The sequence below is a fragment of the Amia ocellicauda genome, chromosome 1 (genome assembly GCF_036373705.1).
Source record: "Amia ocellicauda isolate fAmiCal2 chromosome 1, fAmiCal2.hap1, whole genome shotgun sequence".
Lineage (NCBI taxonomy): Eukaryota > Metazoa > Chordata > Actinopteri > Amiiformes > Amiidae > Amia > Amia ocellicauda.
In genome coordinates, this window is record NC_089850.1 from 18,135,833 (window position 1) to 18,158,529 (window position 22,697).

At 41.6% G+C, this 22,697-nt stretch overlaps 1 protein-coding gene and 1 pseudogene across 1 annotated transcript; one reads left to right on the forward strand and one right to left on the reverse strand.

The window, feature by feature from the left end:
- Nucleotides 1-3: 3 nt before the first annotated feature.
- riox1 (ribosomal oxygenase 1) lies at nucleotides 4-7,427 on the reverse strand. Its single transcript, XM_066697492.1, has 15 exons — nucleotides 7,296-7,427; nucleotides 6,003-6,263; nucleotides 5,450-5,595; nucleotides 4,837-4,936; nucleotides 4,200-4,313; nucleotides 3,784-3,890; nucleotides 3,170-3,277; nucleotides 2,503-2,537; nucleotides 2,196-2,374; nucleotides 1,828-1,932; nucleotides 1,565-1,706; nucleotides 1,192-1,312; nucleotides 899-998; nucleotides 581-667; nucleotides 4-239 (listed from the first exon to the last, which is right to left on the reverse strand). Exons 1-15 carry the CDS (start codon nucleotides 7,365-7,367, stop codon nucleotides 171-173), a joined length of 1,746 nt encoding a protein of 581 aa, XP_066553589.1. The 5' UTR covers nucleotides 7,368-7,427; the 3' UTR covers nucleotides 4-170.
- Nucleotides 7,428-13,309: 5,882 nt separating this feature from the next.
- On the forward strand, nucleotides 13,310-14,117 carry LOC136758647 (serine/threonine-protein kinase pim-1-like; annotated as a pseudogene).
- Nucleotides 14,118-22,697: the final 8,580 nt, after the last annotated feature.

The following is a 22,697-nucleotide window of genomic DNA, read 5'->3' on the forward strand; positions in this document are numbered from 1 at the left end:
CAATTAGGCATTTTGATTTTATTTTGAACATCACAAGTTTGAGAACACTGTGTGGGAACATCTCTCCCACAAGTCGAACCATGAACAGTCCCAGTTCACCCAGTCATCCTGTCCATGGAATCCTGACTGCTGGTCCAGCTGAAACACTGAAGAGTTCATTTGCGCTTTCCTTAGGAAAACAGCAGGGGCTCTTTCGTGATGATCAGCCCTTTCTCAAACAGCACTTTTGAAATGGCAACCTAGAATGCAAAACAAATACATTAAAACAGGACCATTTACACTGTTTCAGTATTGTGGCTCAACATATACTTATACTTGGGATCAATTAAAGATTTTTTTTATAGATATGGATCTGAGCCCCAGTGTACTCTGTATATTTCTAACAAATATCCACTAGCATTTACAGATTGGGTAAAGTATTCCCCACACGCCTTGATGCCCTTTGTCAGGGCAGGATCTGGGAATCACAACCTTTAGGAAGGTTTTCCCCTCAGCAATGGGCTTCTTCATCTTTACCTACTTTAAAGAGAATGACCGGTGCCACAGCTTGTGAGGGTTAAAGGTCAAAGGGAAGTCATACCTTGTCTTCCAGGCAGTCACAGGGCAAGCTGTCCACAGCCACAAACTTAGGGTACGACCGGATCAGGAAATCCACAGCATCTGCGTACTAACAAACACATATCCATTAGCACAAAGCAGGCACACCGGCCCTCGAGAAGCCAAGCATTTCAAAGCAGATTCCTCCCCGAGAGACACGATTTCACACAGCAGCCATCTATCTCTCTTGATTTGAGGCATAGCGAGTCAACACCCTGCTTGAGATCTGGCAAAGTGAATTAATGCAATTTAAATATTTTCTTATGCTGTGCGCTCAACAGCTGCGGTCTGTTCGGCTCACCTCATCCTCCACTTGAAAGCACTGTGGCTCTTCCTTGTGGTAGACTCTTGAATTGTCCACAGTGTGATACAGCATGAGATCACCGCCCTCACTGCACAGCCTGCAATGGGATGAGAGTGGAGAATTGTACTGCCGTCTCACACCACACCATGAGGGCGTAAGACTCCCCCCCCCCCTTGACATTTTACCAGATACAGGGGAGAGGTGCCAAAACTTAATGAGCAGATCACAAGGAATTCAGTAAAATTATCTAAATATCACTGCAACCGATGCCGACCTTCAACAAAGCTTACCTGGCGACACCTTCGCGAATCAGCCGGATTCTGCTTTTCCCCGTCATGTGCATCGTCACGTATCGGGCATCCCCTTCCTCCCACCGTGTCCGAGCCCCGTGCACGCCGTTCACCTTCTCCTCTGTAAAGACGTGCAGGGTTTGTTCACAAGACCACTGATAATGAAGTGCTAATATGGCCTGTAGTTTATTATGCAGTGATGCGCTTTCATTCAGCTTGGAAAACAAACTGCTAACGGTCGTAACAAAACAGCCGGTCATTGAACTCAAATAATTTCAGAGACCAAAAGCGTGTCGAAATTTGACATTTGAGCAGTAGTTCGCTTTAAAAGTTAAACAACGTGTTGATAACTACCCAGGCCTGTGTATCCTACCTTCAGTGAGGGCTGGGGGGAGGCAGTCGTGCAGGAAGTCCTTGGCTTTCTGATCCACCCCAGCATCGACCGGAGCGAACTCGGCCATCTTCCTGAACAGCCGCTTCACTTTGGCCGTGAACTCTGACCTCCGGGGGTCCACCTGCACACCGAACACACAGCACCCAATCAGGCTCAGGGCTCAGTGTCTCACACCACTTAAACAGCTCTGAGCAATCTGTGATTGGTAGAAACTGTGGGGCTGTGATGCAATACAAACTCACCTTCTCAGAGTGCTGGACTCCCATGTAGGTGAGGTAGTCCAGCGGGAGGCCTTCCCTGAACTCCACATCCTCCTCAATGGCCACCTGCAAGGCTGCTGGGACGAGCTGCCAATAAAACAAACAACCACAACAAGAATAAGAAAATGTGTGTAGCGCTTAGTGTACATGCAAAAGGAAGTATAAGAGGGAGACGACACCAGAGATACCTCCCTAGTCCCCTAGTTCAGACCTTTTCTCCCACATTCACCAGCCTGGTTAGAAACACAGCATTTTGAAGCAGAAGGAAAGAGGAGACTCACTACATGAGTTGAGGAACCATTTCAGTTTCCAAAGCTGAAAGAGAGATGATCGAGGAAAATAAGACTTGCCTTTTCCAGGAGGTCTCCCCAGCTGTTCCTCTGGTAGGAGGAGATGGTAATGTGGAGGGAGTGGGCGTCAGGGAGGCAGTCTCCCTGGTGAATGAACCCTCGAGGGAAGTACAGTAGGTCGCCAGCCTCCAGGACCACCTCCAGCACTGGCTCTCCGATCTCCTCCTGGCTGAAGTTAGCTGGGAGGAAACACAACAAGAGGCGTTGGATTCACACGGACATTCGTGGCTCGCCAGTGCTCCCAGGATAAACCGACTCTACTCCATGGCTAAGGGGAGCAGTTTTGCAGTTTTGTAGCAGCACTTACGGCTTGAGAATTGAGGCAGGGTCTCCGCCTGGGATCTGCAAAGACGGAGAGAAAAAGCCTGGTGTGAACATGGAGCTTCTTCTACTTAGTCCTTAATAAAAAAAGAAAGACTGGAAATCAAAGCAAAAACAGTATCTGTTTATGGGGAAAAGCCCTTACAGGAAACAGGGAGGGAGCAGAGTGAGTATTTATGTTCATAAACCATTTATCATGAAGTCAACACTTTTTTGTTAAACGAAGGGAACATTATTAATAATTATAAAAATGTGGGGGAAAGAACTGCTCACTTTAGCAGGGAATTTTGAAACCCTGCATGCTTAATTTGAACATCAATAATCATCAAAACCATCGCATCTTGTTTGCCACCTGTACTTCAGAGCAGATCTCTATGCCTTTGAATTCCGTGCACCACATTATCCTCCCAGAATCCCCTTGGGAAACGCAAACACAGAAATAACAAAACTGCACAAACGCCCCCGAAAGCACATGCTTCATTATCGATGCACTGGCCATAGCACTCCTCCTGCTGCTCACATTAGCATGCATACACTTCCGTTCATTGCCCAGGGGGGTCTTTAATTATACAAAGGCTGCGGAACACTCTTTCACAACCCGCGCTCGGTTCCCCGGCGCTCGCCGAATTAGAGGCCGGCGTGGCGTCTCTCACCTCGGATTGTAAACTCTCCAGTGCTTCTTCCCTTCAAGTTGAACCACAAAGGCCTCGATGTCGTCATAGTGAGGGGCAAATCCCTGGGTGCCTGGAGGAGTCAGGTACCTGAACACAGGGAGGTGGGGGGCATCATTAGTGCTACTGTCAGCTCCTCACTGCGGTGTCGCTCAAACTACACCAGTGGAGCAACTAGGACTGAATACAGATGTAGAGCGCCGAGAGTTCAAAGCATCTGGGTTCATTCTCTAACCACAGCTACTGTACACCCTTCACAGGGTCATCAGGGCCACAAGCACAGAATCTGCATTTGAAGACTTTCTGATCAGAGTATCGCTCATTACTTTGACGTTAGATTACCAAATATAGAGGGCTATGGCGAGGTCACTGATGAAGTAGCAAATTCCTGTACGAAAAAATGATTTAAATAAAGTACTCATAATCTCTCCCAGCCACCTACTCCCCCCCTTGCTGTTGAATCTCTAATTTGTCCTGTTTTAATCAAGCCGTGTGTAAACTCCTTCTCCACACTGCTTACAGCAGTGGAGTCACTCCCGGCACAAACGCATGCTGTGCATTAGCGGCAGACTCCCCGCGACAAGCTGAACACGTACACGTTGGCTCCAGCCATGCTCCCGAAATGCTCCTGCAGGATCGACAGCACGCTCCACACGGTGGCGTTGAAGCTCTGTGGGTTCAGCAAACGCAGTGAGCAACCGCTCTGGAGAGGGAGAGGGAGAGAGATTTAGGCTCCAGCCACCAAAGGCAATAATTCAGCCAGCAGTGACACGGGTCCCAGCTGCTGCTTCAAAATAAAGATGTCAGTGTCACATTTACACCATATGATTATTCACTATCATAGTTGGGTGGCTACAATGCGTCTTAAAACATGGGAGACATTGCTCATCCTTGAGGCTGAGCTTATATTCTGAAACACAAGCATTATACAGCCAGCAGGTTCACACATTGTCCTGCCAGATTTGAAACCTTTATGCTGGCAGAATTAATACACTATATCATGAATGTGTACCTTGTAGAAATCCCACACGGTGTAGGGCAGTGCTCTCCCAGGAGGATTGTGGGTTTGTCTCTTCCCATTGGTGTAGCTTGTGACATCCAGGTTCACACCAAACTGAACATTTTCCTGAACGGTGACAAATAAAAACAGATCACAAATCCATTCCCTCGAAGACTCCACGCACACCAAATCAACGCACATCTGGTGGGACTTGACGTCAGGCTCAAGTTATTTAACTCGTCACAATTAACATATCAATCACTTTCAAGATCAAGGCAGGAGCATGTGATCTCTGTGATCCCGTGCCCCCTATTCATATCTGAGGGGAAGTGGTAAAAAAATCTAAAATTTAAGCGCAATAGTTTTGATTAAAGCATTTTTTCCTACCTTAGCTCAGAAGTAATCAGATCAGTTCATAATCTTAGACCCAAATGGCCTCTGGGTCAAAATCAGACCTAATACTGCTTCAACCCAAATAACTGTTAATGGATAAGCAAGGAATTAATCACTTTCTGTTCTGTTAGACAGTAGGCATCTGGCAGCGTATTGCAACTTAAATACCTGCCTTCAAACCGAGCTTGACTCAAACAGCAGGACAACGAGACCCATCTATCTCTGGGCATGTAGATATTTACGTTTCATGGCTTACATCTCTCAAAATCCTGTCAAACGCGGCCGTGGAAAACAATCCCTTATAATAGTCCGGGTTGTGCCTTCTGATTAATGCTGGCTTCTTTTCCCAGATCTCACTGAAACAAAGCAGAGTAAATCATGTCAGACAAGGAGGGGGTGCACTAGCCTTCAAATACACTATATATTGTCTACAAAAAAGGAAGAAAAGAAAAAAGGGATGAATGCGGGCGATTGTTTTCCGTGGCAACACACAGTCAGTATTCGACAATGCTTGTAATGTAGAGGGTCTCTGTCATGGCTCCTGGACAGTCCCAATTTCATAGGTCACCTTGAAATCATCCATTTATAGAGACATTTCATCCCGATCAATAAAGCAGGGGTTGACACCAATAATCTGAAAACCACTTAAAATAACCATCTGTTCACCTTCACCTGGAGGACCAGAGGTTCCTTACTTAAACAAGGGACTTGCTGAATATGAAACACATCCCCACTTGATATGGAGAGGGGAGCTCGATAAAACTATGTAAGATGGGGCTTTCCAGGACCAGGGCTGTTGTAATGCTGAAATTGATCTTTCCAGATTGCACTACACTGATAGAAAGTGGCACTCCGAAGAGACTCTGTACCTGAAAAAGTTTCTGGGGGGGATGGGATACAGGAGCCACTCAAACAGCTTGCTGGCCCTCTCCCTGCTGTTCTGCACCCTCCCCAGGTCCTCCAGCAGCGTCTCGAGAGGAGGTCCCACCAACGGCTTGGGGCTTCCAGACTCCACCTTCACACAACCGAAAGCAGCACGAAATTCAACAGGAGGAGCTGGATCATAATTCAATGGATGTTTAACACAAATAAGACTTTACCGATTGTCACACAACAGATGTATTCATACACTTTCACTTCTGGAATCCAAAACTAAAACTTATGGCCAAGTGGGCAGAAGAAATCTATGCAATAACTCACTTCAGTCCCCAAACAGGACTCCCTCATTGCGGACAGAGCAACACAGACCCTTGCTTTTAAGCATCCAACACCTCAGTGTCGGTGTACAACCACCGTCTTGCACAGCGCGACTCACAGGTACAACTGCAGACTCTATTGAGGTCTTTAGCCTTTAAGCTCATAGACCTGATGCTTCCTCACTCTTCCCCCTTGAAAGCAATGATACACAAACACCACACACACCTCCTTTGCAGACAGCCTCCTCTGCTTCTGCTTGTTCTTGCTCTCCCCCCTCCTGCAGGGTCCTGGCTGGTTCTGGACGGCATCAACCTGCGAGCCCCTTTGGGATTCATACTTCTCCGTGCACGGTCCGTTTGTCAGCGTAACCTTACATTCTTGCAAAAGCTCTTCATTTAATTGAGGTTTTCCCATTTTCCTCTTTGCTGCCTTGTTGTTTTTACGGAACTGAATGCCATTTTCCTTCCTCTTTCCGTTTTCCGATACCTGTAAATCACAGACCATTAAAATCCACCATTCTGCTGAAATCAAACCTGAATAATTCAACTGTGTGTCACCTGCTGTTTATATTTGTTAGGCATAGTGTCATTATATATATATATATATATATATATATATATATATATATATATATATATATATATTATATATATATTATACATACATACATATACATACACACACACACACACACATATATATATAGCTATCTGTATACTGATGAAATCAAATAATGTGGTGATGCTACACAGAGATGCACAAAATGATTATTTGATTAGTCAGTTGTTCACTGGAAGTTTTCAGGTTTCAATTATGCAATCAAGAGAACAGTTATGCAAAATAAGATCCGTTTTGATTAAGACGAACAGAAACCTAAATACACACACACATATGCTCACAGTTGGGTGAAGGCTTTACAACTATCACACAAACACACAGGAGGATGAATTCCCTCTGAAGTCAGTCTCTTAAATTTCTGTGCAGTGTATACATCAAACACCCACTTTCTCACCCTGTTCTTCTAAATTCAGCTGTTTATATTCAGGCAATACAAGCAACACCGGGAACTGCATTCAATGCCCCCCATTATTATTCAATCAGGCAACGTTCTTGAGTGTTTAGTTCATTGTAACAGTAGTTATATTGCATTTATTTTCTTCAAGACTCTTTATTGGTGATCCAAGAAAATGCTACTTTAATGCCCACACACATACAGACTGGACCTTATGTTACAGTAATGCATCCCTACTTTTAAGACGTCTACCAAGTTCAGTGTTAAGCACTTAACTAACAGTCGAATGATTATTCAAATGAGTAACAGCTACATATGTAACAACTAACCCTCTAATGAAATGACCTCGCATTTGAATTAAAAGCACTTAAAAATAAAGAAGCGATACATTTTAAAAAATATATTATAAATATACATCGTTAAACGTCTTTAACTTAATGTGACATAGAGAACACAAACCTAATCCTAACTGTATACCATCACAATTCAATACATAAATCTAATACCTGCGTCTTCAATGTTTCTTTAGCAGTTAAGGTCTTATAAATTGCAAAAGCAGACACACGTGGCTCCCCCATGATATCAACACGCAACCCTACTTCCTGTATGATGACGTCACGAGTCGCAGCCGGTGTCGCACAGAATAGTGTCCGGCGGAATATCAGGCCCGCAGCGCGATTAAGTACCAGCTCTGTGCCCAGTACAATTAACCCCGTCACCTGATTAAACAAGTGCATGTACGTTATGTAAATTTACCAGCTTTGCTAGCATGTAATCCAGGAAGGTTCTTCTAATCTATTGTCTCTGTTTATGTGCACAGTTGCTGAGCCTCAGAAATAATAAAAAAGGTCAAAAGGGTTAGACGTTCCAAGTTGGTCACTATTACAGATTATTTGAGGAAGGCAATCTAATTTTAATGAAGTAGGATGTAAACAGTTGTGCGGCTAAATTCCTATTCAGCTAAAGCAGCAGTTTTGCTGCACACTTAACTGTACATGTAAGAAAAGCAAGTGAAGGCAATGTCAGCACCATGAGAAGGGGTCAGGAGGCTACTTATAATGATCACATTATACCAGGAGGTCAGAGGATATTGCACGGTGCGTGGGGGGTTATTGGTGGTCTCTGATCAAAGGATTCATATTTCAAAGGGCAGCCTTTCCTAAAATAATTGTGCCCTCTGCTGGTAATGTGAAATAATACAAGAAAGAGTCTGAGAGGCTAGTGTGAAAGTGCCCATGATTCAGCACAGTGGATAAGCCATTGAGGTTTACTTGTCTATAGACCCCATCCCGCCACGCACACACTTTCTGGTCTTACAATTAATGCACTCACTCCAAACTGAGACTTGGCTCAAGGTGACAAAGTGAAAAGCTGACTGATCTGAGCTGATCAGAACTTCACTTGGGCAACAGATGGATATGTTATGTTTAATCATTAAAACTTTGTTCTTTTGTGAATACAGGTGATAAGGTAATGATATTTTAGAAATTCATCCCTTCACATTGGTAAAAAATAATAGCAAAATATAAAACACACAAATACACTATTTAAGTACCATGATTACATGTGCATTAGGGTGCTGGGGAATGAGATCATGGTGCAGATCAAAGGTGTCAGTTCTATTTTTCTAAATATATACGAGTAGCAGCTCTTTTTATAGTAACTTACTGATCACGATTAGCCTAATGGTAACTTTGAGATTATACTTTTCAGATCAATTCTGCAGACAATATTGTGTGAGAACTCTCCGCTACACCGAGCAGCCCCCTGGATAACCTTGAAAAGAGGTGTGAATGGCGCCCTATTTTAGGACATTATGACTCTGCCCTTCCCCCGCCCGAAACACCAGAGAGTCACCCTGCATTGCAATAGCTCAGTGGAAAAAGCACCTTGTTTTCTAATTCACCAGCAGAAGCATAATTTCATTAAATCCAATCTCCGACTGCAGCCCGTGTGACACGACATGTTTCACAAACACCTTCGTAATGATGCATAATACCTGAGGGCCCATCACAGAACAAAGCCATCCAAACAACCTTAGGCCAAGAAACTAACTGTACACTCCGGTGTGGGAGGACAGAAATGACATCAGGTCTACATATTCATCTGTGCCTCCTGTCCTGTGCTGCTCAGGTGGCTGGTAGCCCTCACGTCTAATGTCTGGCATGACAACAAAGCAATCAGAACTGATTTGCTCTCCGAGAGAAAAGATTATTATTACATGTAGATCCCCCTTTTGTCATTACCATTTCAATTTGGGAACAGATAATAAGAACCCTTGGTACTTATGAGCATCAGCTAGATTTAAAAATGCAAGGGGCAAAAAAATGTCTCATGTCATTCCTGCAGGGGAAGATAATAATAATAAGAAGGATGATAATAAGAATAAGAATAATATGTCCATAGTTTAAAGTTGTTCTTAAACTGGGGAAATTACATTGCACCGTCAGAAGTGGCCCCAACTTTACAGCTAGCGTATGATTTGAGACAAATAAATCACGGCACATGCATAATTATCACTACAAGATGTAAAAAAATTAATTACCAAGAAAGTGCATACATAATGAATTGCACCTCTGAGTACTTCATTCTCCTATTTAATAATGCAAGCATGAAATGGGTTTTTGCATTACAATTTTTATGTATGTATTTATTTATTTATTTACAGCGCACAATTCATTGAGAAGCATTTCAAGTCAAGCTCCATCCTGGGTTCATAAACTCAGCAAGTAGCTGCTCTGCATATACATTTCCTACATCCCTGTGCACTGCCTGAGTGGGGATGAATAGTAATGGATGCAATGGGCATATTAAAATAAAGAAAAGTAATATCAAAGATTTTTTTTCATCCTTCTTGACATTAAATGTGAAAATCCGGAAGGATACGGAGAGCCTTTTTTCTTCCTTTCTTTTTTTAATGTGCAATTAGTTTGAACTGTTTTCCCTTTGTATCTTTTTAAGCTTCTGGAGCAAAGGGAATGGCAATCATTTTAAATTGGATTTCCCAGTTTAATAATCCTCAAGGAATTATAAAAACGCATTTGTACGCTACCTCCAACTCCACCCTACCCTCTCTCCATGATGGGAAATTCAGTACTCTGGATAAATAGATTTTAAAATATACAAATTAAGTTTTAAATGTATTACGGGCACTATTTGATACGCATTGAAATACATGAAATATAGCTCCCTAATTCCTAGGAATTACAGATGGAAATGTTATGATTTCATAAGTATTCAAACCAGTTGGTGTGGTGAACCTATATTGATTCAGGTGCACAGAATGACCTTAACAAGCCACACAATTAGTTGAATGGCTTCTGTCTCTGTGCAATAATAGTGATCCTCATGATTTCAGAATAAAAGCACCCGTCTCTGTGAGGTTCCTTGGTCAGGTAGTGAATTTCAAGCAAAGACTCAGCCATGAAGACCAAGGAGTTTTCAAAGCAAGTTGGGGATAAAATCATTGAAAAGCACTGAAAAGGAGATGGGTACACAAATACTGAAGTCACTGAATATCCCTGTGAGCACAGTCTAAGAAACGGTAGGTGCATTTCATCCAGACACTGGCTGCCTGTCCAAACTGAGCAGCTGGGCAAGGAGGAAACTGGTGAGGGATGCCAATGTGAGGCCAATGACAAGTTTGAAAGAACAGCAGAGTTCAATGGCTGAGCATGGCTGTGGAATATCCATGGAATCCATCGATATGGAATAATTGTTAAACTCTATACCATTCACTACTGTACCAATAGATGGAACTTGAAAAAGACAAATGACAATCAGTTCGAACTGCAGAACTATATATATTTATTCCAACATCATCCCATATCTATCCACTGCTGGGCTCCCCAAGATGTTTCCTTTGCTTTGATCTACAACTTCTCTTTTCCATGTCACACCTGCAAAGTTTATAATATCATCTTCCCAACTTTTATGTGGTCGTCTTCTAGGTCTTTTTCATCTCTTGGTATCCATTCAGTAACTTCCTTTGTCCATCTTTGATCTGTTCTTATTGCAGTGTGTCCGGCCCATTGCCATATTAACTCTTTCAATGATGTCACAAATTCTGGTCTGATCTCGGATTCATTATTATTTCTCCTTTGCTCCTTTGTGTCAGCCACAGATTCTGTTGGCTTTTTCTTGGAGAGAATTTGTGATAATAATGTGTTTTCTGCAAATTCTAATCTATCACCCCTTTCATTGATTCAGTTGATATCCCTTTGGATAACTATTCTCACTGCTCTGTCAGAAGGGCTGTCAAATTCAATGATGTCTTCAGTCTCCTGTGTATAATGAATCCAACACCATTCGCGTGACCATTTTTTGTGCCATTATCAAATAAAATATGTCCACTCTTCCATTCAATTAGTTATTTTCCTTTTCTTCTAAATTCCTTAAGTCCTTAAGTCCTATAATATCTCATTTAATTTGTCTCCTTTAATTTGACCAAGTTCTTCCTCAAATTCTCAAAGTGGTGTTTCACTAGAGAGAGTTGGACGTAGCCAGCATCAGAAAAATATGGCAGCCTGTCTGAACCCGGTGATGGTTTGCACCCTCTGCTGTCATGCTCTCCTGACCACTGCCTTGGTCAGTGGCAGTCCAGTTGCCAGGGACTGAGGAACGTTTATTTTGTTTCAACATCATGGACGTTTCTTATCCATACCATTGGCCAGACTGCTTGGTAAGTACCACTTTAGATAGATTTGTTAATCAGGTGTTTAACATCTCTTGAATAAAGTTGTAATTCACTTTGCACATCCATCTAGGTATTCTCTGTTACACCGAGGTACAGTGTATTGAAGTTAGGTTAAAGGGATTACTTTTTGATAAACTACACACAAGGGCTTCTTGTGGAAGGTTAAAGATTCATATAGATCATGACACTACAATTTTTGATGACATCATGAAGCAGAACTAATTCAATTCCTATAACTATTATGACATCAGTGCTGTTGCCATGACTGCAGGGGTTTAAGTTAATACAGCTATAGTATTCACATATTGTTCATGCACACTTTAACATTACAGAGATCGTTTCAGCTTAACTATATACAGGTTAACTTTAACAATGGATAGTAATTATTTATCAACATCGACTAAAAGTAAGAAATACATATTCAATAAAGGTTAAAAGGTTTTAATTAATCAACCTTACATTTTTAGAAGTTGATTACTCTTATTATAAATATTTCCTTAAGCTTTCTCTATGAAACTTTGATATTTTTAACTCAAATGATGTACATTTTCTTATATGTATTAAGTTATGTAAGTGGAAGTTTGATACTGGAATTAAAAGTATTTATCTGTAAACATACATTAACAAAATTGTAAATATGTTCTCTCTGTACTAACACTATTTTCTTGTAAGTAAAATTGTATGAAGTCATCAGATTAGTGAATACATAAATATAAACTGGGTTTGTGTCAATACTAGTTGAAATAATTGGACAGTCATTCATTGTTTGAAGTTTCCTTCTCAGCGAGAGAGGCTGGAGGGCAGCAGGGCCCAGTGACAGGAAAGGAGAGGAAGAAAAAGTATGGAGGGAAGAGGCAGGGAAAGGGCAAGAGAAAGACCAGCAGCCGACCTTCAGTACCGAGGAATCGGACTCTGAAGCGAAAGCGCAGGGAGAGCAGAGCTGAGGGGGACAGTGAGAAAAGGGTCAAGAGTGCGTGGTGGCCAGCACTGTCGTTCTCTGACCAAGATTCTCCTCCCAGCGCTCAACGCTGCAGCACCGACAGCCAGGAGACGGACAGCGACGGCCCTCCTCTCCACTTCCCCGCTGTCACGTCATCTGGCTGCCCAAGAAGAGGTTAGAGACGACAGATGACGTTCACATTTGTATTAGCTCCTATTTGTATTGAAAATTAAATAACTCTGGATCTATTCAGGCACTATTATGTTACAAACAGTTACAAACAAATTAAAAATGAGTGAGCTATTCCTTCCAGAATGGGTGTCCACTGGCCATAAAAACAAACAAACAGAAATAAATAAATATACACTCGGTTTATTAATTGAAATGAGGTGAACGTAGTTTCATAAATGTGAGTGTGCAAAAATATTCCTTAGGTTTGATTTATTTGTATTAATTATTGCATTGTTGTTTTTTTTATTTCAGGTGGCAATAAAACACATCCCCATTAATTGGGTGACATTGATGTTTTACTGACCAGTAAATGCTTCCCATTGACAGATGGATTTGTTTTCAATCTGATGTCAGTTTAACACTCCAGAACAGGAAGAATGCAAAACCCCTCTCCTGCCTCACTGAGGATCAGATACAAACTGGAAATACAATCGTATAGTGAAATGTGCCAGTGTGTGTTTGAGACGGAGAGAAATCAGAGACAGCTCTGTCTTGCACTGAGTGGTTTATGTGCATCATTTTTCAGGCTTTTCTTCATTCAAAAAGATTCAAATGTATTAATTGTAAATAAGTGTAGATGTAGCAATATTGCAGCTGCTCTGAAGGTTTTGATTCATGGTCTTCTAAACTGTGGCTACATTTGAAATGCTTTTATGCAGACTGTCAGGGGAAAGACAGTCAAACTGCCCAGGGAGCTGCTCCTCATGCAGAGGGTCGGGACTGACGCGGGAGTCATCCAGCTGCTGGACTTCTTTGAGCTGCCCAACGAGTACCTGCTGGTGCTGGAGCGGCCCGAGCCCTGCCCAGACCTGTTCAGCTACGCTCGGGACCGAGGGAACCGCCTGGATGAGGAGTCCTGCACCGGGACGTCAAGCCAGAGAACATCTTAGTGCAGCTGGACACTGGTGACCTCAAACTCCTGGACTTTGGCTGCGATCTTCAGGACTCTGTCTACAGCACCTTCAGTGGTGAGTGTCGGTGGCCCAAATGGTGGGGCCTGTATTAAAACTGCAGCCACTTCATATATCTGGTAAACAGATCCACAGAAGTCTGAATAGTGACATTAAGCTGTTTGTGGCGACTGATTTCCTGTGTCTGCAGGCACTCCTCACTACACACCTCCTGAGTGGATCCAGCACTCTGGCTACAGAGGCGTCCCAGACACGGTCCGGTCCCTGGGCGTGCTGCTATTCGCCATAACCTGTGGGGATCTACCCTTCCAAACAGACGAGGAGATCGTGCAGGGTGTGCTGGGGGACTTCCCAGCAGAGCTCACCACAGTTAAGGCAGAAGACCATCAGCTCACCTGAAGTGCTTTACTGATCCAAGGACATCCCCCAACACATTCCCTCCTTCTCTCACCCCACAGATTTTGAGGACCTGGTTCGCGACTGCCTGGCCCACAATCCCAAGGTCCGGCCCTCACTGGAGGGCATCCTGCGCTATACTGCGATGAGGTGAAGCCATCTCACTGGCTGGAAGGTGAGTAATAATTAAATAATAATAAAAAAAATGCCTCCAATGACAAAATGAAGCACCTGTTTTTAAGTGATTACCCATTTCTCAATCAGGGTGGCAAAAAACAGATTTCTTTTTTTATTCCTCTGCATTGCTAAATGTATTACACTTTCATCAACCGTGTCTCATCCGGCCACAAACCCTATCTTTATTTCTCTATTTTTGTAGGTTTGCCTGAGAGACGCACAGCTCGACCACAGATTGCGATTCAGTCCTACTGAAGACTTTAAACTGAAATTGGCCATACAGGGGCTGAGGGGCTGAGGTGCTGAGGGGCTGAATACACCCTGGACTGGCTGGTGGACACTTCCCCTGATAATTGGACTTTTGCAAACCACTCGATTACGAACTCTCCTTGCCTACTTGTTTGGTGAACTGATGGGACTGATAGAGCTCAAAGAAGAGAGGTGTTTTCTGTTTGGGTTTGTCTCTCTGAATGCTCATAATGGCAAAGCCTTCTGTCTAAAATAAAGCCGGCCTGTTGTACCTTGAACTCGGAGTCCTGCGAATCTCTGTGCTTGTGACCCTGCCTACATGTCACTTCACACCCAACCCCCACTGCGTCACAATACACTATAAACATGAGCGCAGTTCTAATTCAATAACGAGCAGCTGTTCAGAGCTTCAACAACATAAAGTGTTAAGTACCATTACGTTAACTTATATGCTGCAAATGACTACACAAAAAGCACTCGGCAAAAAAATGACAACACACATCTAGAATCTATGAGAAAATATTGGAGGGGGGGGGGAGAGCGTGGCTGTTTCATTGTCACACCCAGGAGCAGCAATATGTGCATTTAATCTGCTGCAGGACTATTACTTTTGTGTAACCATTCATTGTTCTACGGAAGCCCTGGGACTGTCTTAGCAAACTGACACCTTCACTGCTGATCATCACAAAGCACTTTTGAATGAAACTAACTGCTTCTTTAATCTGCTGCTATTGGAAATTACACTTTTGAAGCAACAAGCAAATTATTGTGTGGAAATAATGAAATGTGCATGGATAAACTCCTCTGGTTTATGATTAAACGCTTTCCAATTAGTCCCTCCAGGAATCCACAATTATACAATCGCAGAATTTCCCACAGAATTTGCCTTTTTCCACAGAATTCTCTTCCTCGTGCAGAATTCCGCAGAATAAGCCAATTTTGGAATGATAGACCGGAAAAAAGATAAAAAAACGAACAAAAATGTGGTACTATATATAACCACTAGGCAATTTGTCAACAACATTACATATACTAAGTAGCATTTCATTCACTTGCAACCACATTGTGTCTACTATCTCCACTGTGTATTTTTGTATTGTTTGATCTGCTATTACGGTCATAGGAGGGACAAAAACGAAATAACTTTGCCAACACAATCAGTTACCCATAGAGACAAGTTAAAAATGGAGAAATTGATAGTTTCCTAGCATAACTTAGCTAAATCTTTATCAGTCTGTTACACGTTACAGAATACAAGTAGCAGCGTTACGTAATCAGATTACAGAATTTTGATACTTGTACTCCGGTTACAGTTACTCCTGTCAGACGAGTATTCTGATTACCGATGCTTCGCAAAAGAGTAAGGGATTACTGATTACTTCTACATCATTTACACGAAAGTGTACCAGTGTAAGGGGATCCGAAGGGGCCTGCATGTAGTATTTTTGCAACATTGTTTTCAATTACTGTCTCTAGTCAAGAGCAGCTGATTCGGCGCCATTGTACAACAAGCAGCAGAAAGAGCTGCTCAGCATCACAGCTAACACACAGCTCTACAACGTTGTGGCAACATTGTGTGTGAGCGGGGATTTAACTCGTGGAAGCACAGGCAACTGTTCACTCCCAAAGAAACAAAACTGAACAAATATTGAAGTGCAAGATGTGCCTACCACAGACTCAACTTCAAATGTGAAAACAAATCTGGAGGCTTTATTTTCTAAACATGTGTAGCCTTAATAGAATTATGCTTGACATGCGAGTAGAAAATACGCATTTCAATAACAATTATAATAAATACGATTTAATAATTACATTTTTCTGAAAGCATAATAATAAGCAAAACAGCATCACAGGCATAGTATAACCAAAAACTTTATCGATAGTTTGTATGTGCAGTAATAAGTTATCCCATCCAAATTTATTTGCCAATAGTTCCTGTGCATTTTAGCTGGTTCTGTGACCTTAACAATGAAAGACTTAATTAAATACCAAAATACCCACACACAACGTGGTCATCGTCTAAACAAAACAAATCACACAGACTGAATAAACTAGTCTGATGATGAAATATTGAACTAAATCCAAATCTCTTGTATTAAATAAGACAGTCCGGGCAGCCGTCATGCCTGTAGCCAGGTGCATTGTGGGATACCCGTGGATAAAACAGTACCGCGGCGCTCGTGAGATGCGCATGTGTGTCATTTCCGCAAAGTTCATTTCATAACAGAAACGCTGGGCTTTGTGAGCTGCGCTTGATAAGCACCGATGAAGATGAAACCTCTGCTGCTTTTTGTCTTGAGCCTTTAAGACCTGATTCCACAAGAAATACATGCGTGCGGACAGCACCTCTCCAATACCGGACACAACACGGCGGACCCGCCGCCATTGAAGAGATCACCCCTGTGTAGAGGCGGACTGAGCTGAGGGCCGGGACTGCCTGTGCGTGTTAGCGATGGGTTTATTTTGCCAACTCCACATTTAACATTTATATTTATATTTAGACTAAATATTTATTTCAAAGTTAAATGTTTAGTTTCTACAGCCCATATTTAGGATTTAGCTAAGTATTTAATCAAAAGATAATTATTTATTTTTCAAAAACGGGGATTTAGCATTTATTTATGTATTTATTTAATAAATGTGGAAAAAACACAAGATTTAAGTTAAATGTGTGAAAAAAGACACTTGAACAAAGTGGGCGCTCCATAATTCCTACCATATGAGATTTATTCTTTCTTATGGTATGATTCATTCTTGCCTGGCACCCCAGCATCATTGTACAAATACTGCTATACGTTCAGGCAGGCCCTAACATGTTTTTCTATAATCTTTGAATTTTAATAATAATTTTGAAAACAGATATTATTGAAGACATTTTTATCCAAAGCAATAATAACAATAATTGACAATTGTAATAATGAATTACAATTTATGTTCTTTACTCCCAACAGAAAAGTGGAATGAAGTGAAACATTTGTGTGTGTCACTTCCCTTTTCTTTTGATATTTGTTGCTTTTGCTCCGTTGGTCTGAACCTCCACTATACTGGGGGTGCGCCTTCCTTTGTTTTTTGATGGTAATATATAATAAATCAAATATTAACGAGTACAATTATGTTTTTATTTTGAGTGCTTTGAAAGAACATCAGATTATTTAGTCAAGTGTAAGTGTGTAAATCAATAAATTAAAACATTGGTTTCCCCATTCGTATTAATATTGTTTCAGAGTAAATTAAGTATGTATTTTTTAAACATTTAATGGTGAACTCATAATTAAATTGATAACAATGTATTAGGAGAAAAAAAAGTAGAATTAAAAAACCCGGCCCAGTTGAAACCTGGGTTTGCAGTGAGGAAACCTACATAGAGCCCATAAACAGCCAACATTTAGCTCAGTGGAGCCTGTGGTCAACATTAACTGGGACCTATGTGGGAAGCCTTGTTGGGGCCCACGTGGCGCCCATGGCCAAATTTAACTGGGGCAGCCCAATTGGGATCCAGTTGGTAGCACAGGACCCATGTGCGGAAGTAGCATATGAAGAGATTCCATTTAATCCTTGTTTGTTGCTTAAATTGTTTTGGTAAGTAATGTAATTAATAAGTTGCCACGCAATTATTGTATGGATTTAAATGCTAACAAATTAGAACTGTTTTAATTCTAAAGTTAAAGGTAATTTAACATATTTAATATTCAAAAGACTAAAACTGAATTATATTTATGCAGGTTTTAGGTCAATATGATTAAATTAAATAGCTTGACTAAAGTGTGATTAAAACTAATGTCATTTTAATTGACTAAAACTAACAAAGATTTTAGTCAATTTTCAGTCGACTAAAAATAAAGTGCATGCCTTAAATGTTACTAAATCTCATAGACATTTCAGTCGACTTGACTAAGATTACACCTAAATCAAAAGACTAGTCTGTATGTCAGGGTGACAAGAAGGAAACCATCACTAAGAGTAGGATAGATCGTGCTCTCTCTTACTCTCAGCCGAGATGGAAACTCCAGCTTACTCAATCGCAATATGCCCCGTCATGAATCGAAACCTATAAAACACCTCCGCTTGCTGAGGTTGTGTATATTACTTACTGGGATTAACAATATCTTTTTGTCATTTTTGTTTGTTCCCATTGCCTGGGTGTTTAAAAGAGGACTGACGTTTGTGGAGCCGTTTTGCATGGTTACAACGTCAAGGTTGGAATGGTTGACTGAGGCCAGATTTATGGCTAGCATGTTTTTGTTTTTTTCGTGTTCTATATTTACTTTTGGCAAGAGAGATAATCTTCCATGCAAAGTGTGATTTCGTGTCTATGGAAAGCATCTCTGATATCCTGTTAACGATGCAGTATAATTTTCTTCTATTCAGAGAAACTTGTTCCCTTGCTGTTCCCATGACTTGTTTTTGTTTTATTTCCCATCTGCAGTTCCATTGTCCTTGTCAGGGCCTAAAAATATAGGTCACATCTGAACGAAAACTGATAAACATTCCAGTCAAGTACAGTTCAGAAGGTAATAGATGCTCTAAAAAGGAATTAATACAAGTACCACAGAGAGAAACTGGCGATAATGGAGCAATGAGGGGGTCTGTGTTATTTGGTAACCTCTGATATGAGCAAACAAGTCATTTTGGGAAGCTGCCTTAATTGTTTTGCTGTGATTTGTGGTTGGGTAGGGAGGCAGCCACTCCTACCTCAGCCAGGAAAGTGATTCCCCTGGGTGACCGCTTTCAAGAAATTCTAAAAATGTTGTTTTTCTTTGTCGCTCTTTCTGATGCTATAATAAAGTTGGATGAGTAAGTGCTTGTATGGAGTGGCACCCCTATGCAGCACAACAATCATTGAGCACAACTGTACTGCCAGATAACACACACGGCTGGATCATCCCCAAGCATCCAGTATTGCGTAACAACATATTTCCATGTAGCACTAATAAACCCGTCACCTATCAGCAAAGAAATCCACTCACACACTACTATCGGTGTATAAGCCATTCCAAAAATTCCCACTTGCCCCGCTGAATCAAAGCCGCCAATATTGTGACACCAACCAGATTAGTTCTGTTCCCCCCCATCCCTATCACCTGCTGCTGCTTTCTGACAGGCCTTCACTGGAGGGCAGTAATTATCACATTACAGTCCTGCTGGCCCCCGTGTATAACTACAAATTCAGCTGACAGATTTCCATTTTGAAAGCGGAATATATTATTACATTTCTTTTCAGGAAACACAAACCAAAATGCACAATATGACACGGGTTTCAAACAAAATGTGTTATTTTCGGAAGTGCATTAACAAAAGAGCGCAGCACTCTGGCCTTGGCATGTGGTGTTATCATGTAAGTGGACTACAGCCCTCGACCAACGGCACTGTATCTAGTGATGGAAAGGGAGAAATATTCCAACCACTGCCAAGACAGTCATTCTCGGCGCCTTGCAAATATCTGGCTGTAGGAACTGGGAGTCAAATTACGCTACTGTTTCTTATTTCTCTTCCAAAGGCTCCATCTGAACCATACCTCAGGTTTCACATATATATATATATATATATATATATATCTTGAAATGCATTTAGAGATCTCTAAATGATTATTTGGCTTGCCATACACACATTCCCTATTTTTTTATCTCCTTCATTTTTTGTTTTCCTCCCAGCAGAGCACAGTGTGTGGGAGACACAATAAATCAGGGCTGACATGACTGCTGATATCTACGACTTATCTTGGCAGAATCGCTTTCTTTGTCTCTCTGTACTGAGGTAGCCGGAGATATTTTGGAGGATGAAAAAGCCTCCAGACATTAACATCTGCCTAAGATGATTGTCCTATTAACTTTTCTCCCACTTGCAAATGGAAGACAGGATGAAATATTTGAGGTGAATACCAGTAGGGAGATACACAGAAACACAGTGGAGCTGAAACAATAGCAGGTCCATCTGTTATACACTGTAAAACTAATTATAGAGTGCAGCCTTGACTTATTCAATTCTGCATACATTATTTATACAAAAAATCAATTAGAGAAATGCTTATGTGTCTCTTCCAAAAAATAATTAGAAATATTTTCCTGCATACATTTGTTACATTTACAGAGGGTTGATTTCTGTATATATATATACACACTGATTAGGTCTATAAGACCTATAACACTGAGTGTGAAATCTCATGACTTGTCTGTATACAGCCTATGATTTTGGGCAAGTGTGACTGGGTACCTGACAGCATGAGCAGATGACCTAATCAGCTTGCTCTGGCATATCACAGACTTGTGTCGGGGAAAGAAGCCTGCAGACGGAATCAGGTGAGGAGCTGGGGGTCCCGTATTAAATAAAATTAAGCTTTAAGGAACAGGTGACATGTTCTGAACTTCACATGCTCCACTATGTATAATTGTGTGACTGGATAATAAATGACCCACCAGCAGTTGCAGCTGGCACTCATTCAAGGTACTATATATTAAGATACTTAAATATCCATAGTCATTAAAGGGTTAGCAAGAAAGGGCTGTGCATTCCCAATTTGGTGTATAATCCAAAAAACTATCATATCAAGAGAGAAGCTAAATATGTTCACTTTTCTTCCCTTTTTTTAGAAATTTTAAAAATGTCTCTTTTGGAATTCAGTGTGTTGACCACTAATATACCACACACCAGCGCAGTTATGTATTATGATCATCACTTCCAGACTCAAGCTTAGTCAAATATTACAAGCATGCAAGTGGCCACATGGCAGAGAAGACAACTAGGAACAACTCGTGCCTATTTTTCCAGATGTGGTTGAAATGGGTCATTGGCTTCCTGAGCTGTATCACAACAGTCTTCATATATGTAGGAAGTAAGGCTGTGTACAATAAACATTAGATTTCTACCACTAAAAACAGCCAACTTTTATTAAGTTGGAAAAGGTATGTTTAAAGTCTATATTTATAAAGGAAATTGAATGGCAAAATAACAACCGAAAGAACCCACTTACCGTGAGATATGTTGTTCTCCGTGTAGCCGCTACAATCGCTTTTCACATGATGCACACAATGCCATCACTGTCACTGTATATGTACAGTACTGTGCAAAAGTTTTAGGCAGGTGTGAAAAATGCTGTAAAGTAAGAATGCTTTCTAAAAATGTACCACCCTTTGCCTTCAAAACAGCATCAGTTCTTTTAGGTACACTTGCACAGAGTTTTTGAAGGAACTCGGCAGGTAGGTTGGCCCAAACATCTTGGAGAACTAACCACAGTTCTTCTGTGGATTTAGGCAGCCTCAGTTGCTTCTCTCTCTTCATGTAATCCCAGACAGACTCGATGATGTTGAGATCAGGGCTCTGTGGGGGCCATACCATCACTTCCAGGACTCCTTGTTCTTCTTTACAATTAAGATAGTTCTTAATGACTGTTGCTGTATGTTTGGGGTTGTTGTCATGCTGCAGAATTAATTTGGGGCCAATCAGATGCCTCCCTGATGGTACTGCATGATGGATAAGTATCTGCCTGTACTTCTCAGCATTAAGGAGACCATTCATTCTGACCAAATCCCCGACTCCATTTGCAGAAATGCAGCCCCAAACTTGCAAGGAACCTCCACCATGCTTCACTGATGCCTGCATACACTTATTCGTGAACTGCTCTCCAGCCCTTCGGTGAACAAACTGCCTTCTGCTACAGCCAAATATTTCACATTTTGATTCATCAGACCAGAGCACCTGCAGCCATTTTTCTGCACCCCAGTTCCTGTGTTTTCGTGCATAGTTCAGTTGCTTGGCCATCAGAGGTATGGCTTTTTGACCGCAAGTCTTCCATGAAGGCCACTTCTGACCAGACTTCTCCGGACAGTAGATGGGTGTACCAGGGTCCCACTGTTTTCTGCCAATTCTGAGCTGATGGCACTGCTGGACATCTTCCGATTGTGAAGGGAAGTAAGCATGATGCGTCTCATCTGCTGCAGTAAGTTTCCTTGGCTGACCACTGCGTCTACGATCCTCAGCGTTGCCTGTTTGTTTGTGCTTCTTCAAAAGAGCTTGGACAGCACATCTGGAAACCCCTGTCTGCCTTGAAATGTCTGCCTGGGAGAGACCTTGCTGATGCAGTAGAACTACCTTGTGTCTTGTTGCTGTGCTCAGTCTTGCCATGGTGTATGACTTTTGACAGTAAACTGTCTTCAGCAACCTCACCTTGTTAGCTGAGTCTGGCTGTTCCTCACCCAGTTTTATTCCTCCTACACAGCTGTGTCTGTGTCAGTTAATTATTGTGTTTCAACCTACATATTGAATTGATGATCATTACCACCTGTTTGGTATAATTGTTTAATTATACACCTGA

Bases quoted from the DNA above. Each gene is read 5' to 3' on its own strand.
- riox1 (XM_066697492.1), bottom strand. From the start codon at position 7,367: ATGGGGGAGCCACGTGTGTCTGCTTTTGCAATTTATAAGACCTTAACT. The intron at 5,596-6,002 runs GTGTGTGTGGTG...GGTTGTGTGAAG, and splicing joins GGAGGCTGTCTGCAAAGGAG to GTGGAGTCTGGAAGCCCCAA. The intron at 3,891-4,199 runs GTACACATTCAT...CTCCCTCTCCAG, and splicing joins CCGTGTGGGATTTCTACAAG to AGCGGTTGCTCACTGCGTTT.